The sequence below is a fragment of the Triticum aestivum genome, chromosome 7B (assembly GCF_018294505.1).
Source record: "Triticum aestivum cultivar Chinese Spring chromosome 7B, IWGSC CS RefSeq v2.1, whole genome shotgun sequence".
Lineage (NCBI taxonomy): Eukaryota > Viridiplantae > Streptophyta > Magnoliopsida > Poales > Poaceae > Triticum > Triticum aestivum.
In genome coordinates this window covers 541,985,178-541,993,017 of record NC_057813.1, presented here as the reverse complement: position 1 = coordinate 541,993,017, position 7,840 = coordinate 541,985,178, and the positions used below count along the sequence as shown (strand labels likewise).

Here is a 7,840-nt window from a genome sequence, read left to right as displayed (position 1 = left end):
TTAGGATTGGGTCTTGTCCATCACATCATTCTCCCAATGATGTGATCCTGTTATCAACGACATCCAATGTCCATAGTCAGGAAACCATGACTATCTGTTGATCAACGAGCTAGTCAACTAGAGGCTCACTAGGGACATGTTTCGGTCTAAGTATTCACACGTGTATTACGATTTCCGGATAATACAATTATAGCATGAATAAAAGACAATTATCATGAACAAAGAAATATAATAATAATCCTTTTATTATTGCCTCTAGGGCATATTTCCAACACTATCGAGTAGTCATCAGCTTTGCTCTGCCAGACGTTCTTAACATCGTCAGTTGCGTAGCAGGCCTGGCACCCAGCGGTGCTTCCAGGACGTAATTCTTCTGTGCAGCAATGAGGATAATCCTCAAGTTACGGACCCAGTCCGTATAATTTCTACCATCATCTTTCAACTTTGCTTTCTCAAGGAACGCATTAAAATTCAACGGAACAACAGCACGAGCCATCTATCTACAACAAACATAGACATGCAAAATATTACCAGGTACTAAGTACATGATAAATTTAAGTTCAATTAATCATATTACTAAAGAACTCCCACTTAGACAGACATCTCTCTAGTCATCTAAGTGATCACGTGATCCAAATCAACTAAACCATGTCCGATCATCACGTGAGATGGAGTAGTTTTCAATGGTGAACATCACTATGTTGATCATATCTACTATATGATTCACGTTCGACCTTTCGGTCTCCGTATTCTGAGGCCATATCTGTATATGCTAGGCTCGTCAAGTTTAACCTGAGTATTCCGCATGTGCAACTGTTTTGCACCCGTTGTATTTGAACGTAGAGCCTATCACACCCTATCATCACGTGGTGTCTCAGCACGAAGAACTTTTGCAACGTTGCATACTCAGGAAGAACACTTCTTGATAATTAGTGAGAGATCCTCTTAAAATGTTACCGTCAATCAAAGCAAGATAAGATGCATAAAGGATAAACATCACATGCAATCAATATAAGTGATATGATATGACCATCATCATCTTGTGCTTGTGATCTCCATCTCCGAAGCACCGTCTTGATCACCATCGTCACCAGCGCGACACCTTGATATCCATCGTAGCATCGTTGTTATTACGCCATCTATTGCTTCTATGACTATCGCTACCGCTTAGTGATAAAGTAAAGCAATTACAGGACGTTTGCATTTCATACAATAAAGCGACAACCATATGGCTCCTGCCAGTTGCCGATAACTTCGGTTACAAAACATGATCATCTCATACAATAAAATATAGCATCACGTCTTGACCATATCACATCACAACATGCCCTGCAAAAACAAGTTAGACGTCCTCTACTTTGTTGTTGCAAATTTTACGTGTCTGCTATGGGCTGAGCAAGAACCATTCTTACCTACGCATCAAAACCACAATGATAGTTTGTCAAGTTAGTGCTGTTTTAACCTTCGCAAGGACCGGGCGTAGCCACACTCGGTTCAACTAAAGTTGGAGAAACTGACACCCGCCAGCCACCTGTGTGCAAAGCACGTCGGTAGAACCAGTCTCGCGTAAGCGTACGTGTAATGTCGGTTCGGGCTGCTTCATCCAACAATACCGCCGAACCAAAGTATGACATGCTGGTAAGCAGTATGACTTGTATCGCCCACAACTCACTTGTGTTCTACTCGTGCATATAACATCTACGCATAAAACCTAGGCTCGGATGCCACTGTTGGGGAACGTAGTAATTTCAAAAAAAATTCTACGCACACGCAAGATCATGGTGATGCATAGCAATGAGCGGGGAGAGTGTGTCCACGTACCCTCGTAGACCGAAAGCGGAAGCGTTAGAACAACGCGGTTGATGTAGTCGTACGTCCTCACGGCCCGACCGATCAAGCACCGAAACCACGGCACCTCCGAGTTCTAGCACACGTTCAGCTCGATGACGTCCCTCGAACTCCGATCCAGCCGAGTGTCGAGGGAGAGTTCCGTCAGCACGACGGCGTGGTGACGATCTTGATGTTCTACCGTCGCAGGGCTTCGCCTAAGCGCCGCTACAATATTATCGAGGACTATGGTGGAGGGGGGCACCGCACACGACTAAGAGATTAAGAGATCAATTGTTCTGTCTAGAGGTCCCCCCTGCCCCCGTATATAAAGGAGCCAGGGGGAGGGGGTCGGCCAGCCAGGAGGGGTGCGCCAGGAGGTGTCCTCCTCCCACTGGGAGTAGGACTCCCCCCTTCCTTGTTGGAGTAGGAGAGGAGAGGGAAGGAGAGAGAGGGGGAAAGGAAAGGGGGGGGGGCGCCGCCCCCCTCCTTGTCCAATTCGGACTTGGGGGGAGGAGGGGAGGAGGGGCGCACGGCTGCCCCTTGGCCACCTCCCCTCTTCTACCACTTGGGCCCATGAGGCCCATTAACCTCCGGGGGGGTTTCGATAACCCCCCAGTACTCCGGTATATATCCGATAACCCCCGAAACCATTCCGGTGTCCGAATATAGTCGTCCAATATATCAATCTTCATGTCTCGACCATTTCAAGACTCCTCGTCATGTCCGTGATCACATCCAGGACTCCGAACAACCTTCGGTACATCAAAACTCATAAACTCATAATATATATGTCATCGAAACCTTAAGGGTGCGGACCCTACGGGTTCGAGAACTATGTAGACATGACCAAGACATGTTTCCGGTCAATAACCAATAGCGGAACCTGGATGCTCATGTTGGCTCCTACATATTCTACGAAGATCTTTATCGGTCAAACCGCATAACAACATACATTGTTCCCTTTGTCATCGATATGTTACTTGCCCGAGATTCGATCGTCGATATCCAATACCTAGTTCAATATCGTTACCGGCAAGTCTCTTTACTCATTATATAATGCATCATTCCGTAACTAACTAATTAGCTACATTGCTTGCAAGGCTTATAGTGATGTGCATTACCGAGAGGGCCCAGAGATACCTCTCCGAAAATCGGAGTGACAAATCCTAATCTCGAAATACGCCAACCCGACATGTACCTTCGGAGACACATGTAGAGCTCCTTTATAATCACCCAGTTACGTTGTGACGTTTGGTAGCACACAAAGTGTTCCTCCGATAAACGGGAGTTGCATAATCTCATAGTTGTAGGAACATTTATAAGTCATGAAGAAAGCAATAGCAACATACTAAACGATCAAGTGCTAAGCTAACGGAATGGGTCAAGTCAATCACATCATTCTCCTAATGATGTGATCCCGTTAATCAAATGAGAACTCATGTCTATGGTTAGGAAACATAACCATCTTTGATTAACGAGCTAGTCAAGTAGAGGCATACTAGTGACTTTAAGTTTGTCTATGTATTCACACATGTATTATGTTTCCGGTTAATACAATTATAGCATGAATAATAAACATTTATCATGATATGAGGAAATAAATAATAACTTTATTATTGCCTCTAGGGCATATTTCCTTCAGCTACCCCAACTCGATCTCGTATATCATCATTCCGGACTCTATACTTCCTCGTGTGGCCACACATCCATCTCAACATACGCATCTCTGACACACCTAATTCTTGAACATGTTGCCTTTTAATCGGCTAACTCTCAGCGCCATACAACATTGCGGGTCGAATAGCCGTCCTGTAGAATTTGCCTTTTAGCTTTTGTGACACTCTTTTGTCACGGAGAATGCCAGAAGCTTGGCGCCACTTCATCCATCTGGCTTTGATTCGATAGTTCACATGTTTATCAATACCCCCATCCTCCTGTAGCATTGACCCTAAATATCAAAAGGTGTCCTTCTGAGGTACCACCTTCAAGGCTAACCTCCTCCTCCTCACACCTACTAGTACTGAAACTGCACATCATGTACTGGATTTTAGTTCTACTAAGCATAAACCCTTTCGATTCCAAGGTTTGTCTCCATAACTCTAACTTCCTATTTACCCCCGTCCGACTATCGTCAACTAGCACCACTTCATTTGCAAAGAGCATACATTGACGAAGATCACACATTGACGAAGGCACCACATCATGTACTCGATTCATGTAGCTAATTACCAAACATGTTGGCAGCACTACTAGGCAGATAAAAGTTACATGCAATCTAGATGACTGGATGACTGCCCATGTAACCCGTGTGAGCTTGCATTGGCAGAAGAATATATTTGATTGTGTCATTATCATGAAAACAACACTTCTTACTTTTAGGATAGTTGCGTCGAGCGCAATTTTACATTGCATAGACCACACGTTGACGAAGAAACCACAAAAATCTTAATTTTTCAGCAATACTTTTTATTTCAAAATTATTTTATTATCTTACGACCTTACATCAGAATGGATATTAATGTGATTGATACCCACACTGGAGAAATGTTCTGTATGATAACAAGTGCATGGTGTTTTCTGACATATAACAGGACAGATGGTAATTCCTAATTTCTTAGTAACAAAGCATTTACAAGGTGACCGTGGAACCTTTACATCAAGGAGAAGGAAAACTAAGAACGAAATAAGAAGTTTGGAATCTGCTAGAGCACCGACCACACAGAATTTATACAGTGCACAATTTCTAGCTACGGTATATATACATGCACAAAGGCCGGCTGGTTTCACTGGCTCTTCTTACATAATGTATGCACATATTTCCCAATTCAACAGAAATAACGCATTTAGATGTTGCTAACTTAACTTATGTAAACTTATAAAGCCTCAACCATCATTTGGTTGTCATTCTCAGCTAGTTGTTCCTTTCCCACGGCGTTTCTTCATTTTTGATGTGGAGGCTGAATCGATGGCCAACCCTTGGATCTGTTGGATCAACTCTGTATCTAAGGGCCGGAACATAGTCTTTTGTGCCTTTTCCTGCATTAAATTAAACACATGTGTGATAATGCAATATACTTGGAATTCCTCATGGAATAACTATACAGAGAAGAACACAAAACATAATGAACTGACCTTCGTTTTAGAGGTGCATGGGACCCCACAAGCTCTGAGAAGATTCCTCCATTTGTCCTGAGACATGAAACAGAATGTTATCTGAATCAATCTTTTTTTTTAGTCAACTTTGATACTATTCTCCCCCAACCTAATAAAAACAACTTCAATGTTTGCCCATACCTTGAGATGTGCTGGGTCTCGAACTGATGATGAAAAGTAACGATTCTTCACCATAGTCCATCGCCCGGCACCATATGTCTTGACACCCTTAACCAGCTTCTTCACTTCTTCATGTGTCCAATGTTCATTGTTTTTTCGACGGTGAGAATTCATGCACCCGCTTCCCCAAGGAAATATCCTCCTCTTGCGAGGACCTCGAAGGCGACGCCACCAATTTTGCTTTACTATGAGGTCTAAACACCAAATATGGGTACGTTAGCTTGATGAGCTTGCGTATACACAAAAACTGGATCTGCTCATATGTGTAACTGGAAATACTAGACAGGATAGCATAATTGACATGGTACCTACCTCCCAAATCATCTTCGGGCTGTTGTGCAAGTTTGCTGATTTCCATGCCATCAAGGCCATACACATAACTGAAATACTCTTCCACCTGTCATGAATAGATATAAGTATAACTACCTTGGTTTTGATTTTTACTGGTGACGGTGCAGATGGTTGGATTGTGTCTAGGAGTGTGGTGCCGGACAGAGTTCCTTTTGAGCAAGAGCAGCAGGGAAGGCCCCTGCTACACCTGTTTGTTTTCGTAGTACGAGTGGAGTGTGTTTGTATTCCTTTGTTTGGCAGACGACGGGTGTAGTTGCTGCAATGTTCTCTACCCTTCCTATGTCTAGCATAACTATACTGTATTTTTTAGGGTGCACGGACAAATATATCATCTTATAGTAGCAAAAAGCTTGTAAACCGTGTCTAGCTAGATACATCAGTATCTAGTCAAATCTAAGACAAATTTTTGGGACGAAAGGAGTATTACTCAAAACATCGAATCGCAACGTTCAACGAAAGGAGTATCAGTAAACTACGTAGTGCACTTGTAAGTTGTAACGTCTGAAATCAACGTTTGGTCTCCATGTACTCTGCCGCATGTCTAGCATAAAAAAATATATGTGAGGAGAGAGCTAGCTGAGCAAGAAACGAAATGTACCTGGCTTGGAAGAGGGATAGTAACAGAAGATGGAGGCCAATCGAGCGGGTCAGCAAGAATCGGCGCCCAAATCTGCACTTCATCCGCGGCCTCCATTCAGCGAGCAGCTACCACAGGAGCTTCCGCTGCAGCCGAAGTTGCAGGACGACGGAAAGTAGCTCAGGACGCAGGACTAATCAAGAGGGGCCTGATGCCAGGCCACCAGATGATGGCGGACAACTGAACATGGTGCTAGCAACCTGCAGTAGCAGACGAGATGACCGCAAACAAAGTCAGGTCCTCTCCCGCGCATTCCCGAGTCCCAGCCAGCCTATGGAGTTCTCAAACTAATGAGGACAGGATTACCTGGCCAATGCATATGGGGCGGCGCACCGAACGTGGTCCGGCGACAGGGCTCGGGGGATGCGGCGAAGAACACTGGACGGAGTAGCAGGGGCGCCGGGAGGAGGAAGAAGCGTGAGAACAGCAGTGGTATTCCCTCCGTCCGAAGATAAGTGTGTCCACTTTAGCACTGCAACTTTATACTAAAATTAGTATAAAGTTAAGACACTTATTTTGAGACGGATGGAGTGGCAAGCAATGAAGTAAAGGTTCTCTGTTCTCTGCCGGTACTCCAAGCACAGGACTGATCAAGAGCGGCCTGATGCCAGGCCACCAGATGATGGTGAACAACTGAACATGGTGCTAGCAATGTGCAGTAGCAGATGAGATGACCACAACCAAAGTCAGGTCCCCTCCCGTGCATTCCTAAGTCCTAGCCAGCCTATGGAGTTCTCAAACAAATGAGGACAGTATTACCCGGCCAATGGAGAGGGGCGGCGCGCGTGATCGTGACTCACCGGCAGGGTTCGGGGGACTCGGCGGTGAACCGTCCGGCGGGCCTGTCATCGTCGGGGCAGGGGCGCCGGACCCGGGGAAGAGGAAGAGGAAAGACGACAGTAGTGGAGTAGCTAGGTAGCTACCTGGAAGTGATGGCTCTCTGTTCTCCGCCGGAGTCAAAGAGGGACCCGTACATAGCGCGTGTCGTTCTCGAGCGACCAAAGGACCCACACAGTCTTTGTTTACCAAGGCAAATCTGCTGCTACTGTAGCTGTAGATCAGCTTTCTTTCCGTAGATTAATTCGCCACAAGAATTGTACGTAGATCATCTTTCTTTCCATAGCTTTGTGGGCATGGAATGGAAACATGACCATCAATGTGACTTGGTTCATCTCCACGCATATGACGAGGAAACTTCCGGGAAGTTCCTCTCCATTGAACCACCCCGTGTAGGCCTCACACCCGTACGTGAAGGATGCTTCCCGGAAGGTACCTCGACGACCAACGGCGACTGAGAACCTTGTGTGCGCGCCTGTGTGTATGTGGAGATGTGGACTCACCTGAAACCAGCAAGCTGCATGCATCCACATAAGTACGTGTATGGTCAAAAAGTTAGGATTATTACTGTAGTTATAAGTTGGTAATGTTTGGTTGCACGTGTGACGTCACACCTGTACGGCTACTCATGTGCTTTCGAGTCTTTATTGATGTGACACAAGAAACAAGATCTAATTCTGCAGGAATATCTCGCTGCATGCCGAGTACGAATGAGCAGAGTCAAGGATGCGGTCCACGCAATGGCACCAATCTGGCAAAGTTCGCCAGCCGCCATGCCGGAGCATCCACAGCCGGACACCTCAAATCCGCCTCAAACAACCGGGCGAACGGCTCGGTCACTGATCGGTCATA

At 45.4% G+C, this 7,840-nt stretch overlaps 1 protein-coding gene across 1 annotated transcript; it reads right to left on the bottom strand.

The window, feature by feature from the left end:
• Positions 1-4,443: 4,443 nt before the first annotated feature.
• Positions 4,444-7,149, bottom strand: LOC123162433 (uncharacterized). Its single transcript, XM_044580211.1, has 6 exons — positions 6,458-7,149; positions 6,113-6,351; positions 5,476-5,560; positions 5,125-5,357; positions 4,963-5,019; positions 4,444-4,866 (listed from the first exon to the last, which is right to left on the bottom strand). Exons 2-6 carry the CDS (start codon positions 6,206-6,208, stop codon positions 4,738-4,740), a joined length of 600 nt encoding a protein of 199 aa, XP_044436146.1. The 5' UTR covers positions 6,209-6,351; positions 6,458-7,149; the 3' UTR covers positions 4,444-4,737.
• Between the last annotated feature and the right edge of the window lie 691 nt (positions 7,150-7,840).

Bases quoted from the DNA above. Each gene is read 5' to 3' on its own strand.
- LOC123162433 (XM_044580211.1), bottom strand. From the start codon at position 6,208: ATGGAGGCCGCGGATGAAGTGCAGATTTGGGCGCCGATTCTTGCTGAC. The intron at 5,561-6,112 runs GTACATTTCGTT...TATTCATGACAG, and splicing joins CTATCCCTCTTCCAAGCCAG to GTGGAAGAGTATTTCAGTTA. The intron at 4,867-4,962 runs GTCAGTTCATTA...AATTTAATGCAG, and splicing joins CATGCACCTCTAAAACGAAG to GAAAAGGCACAAAAGACTAT.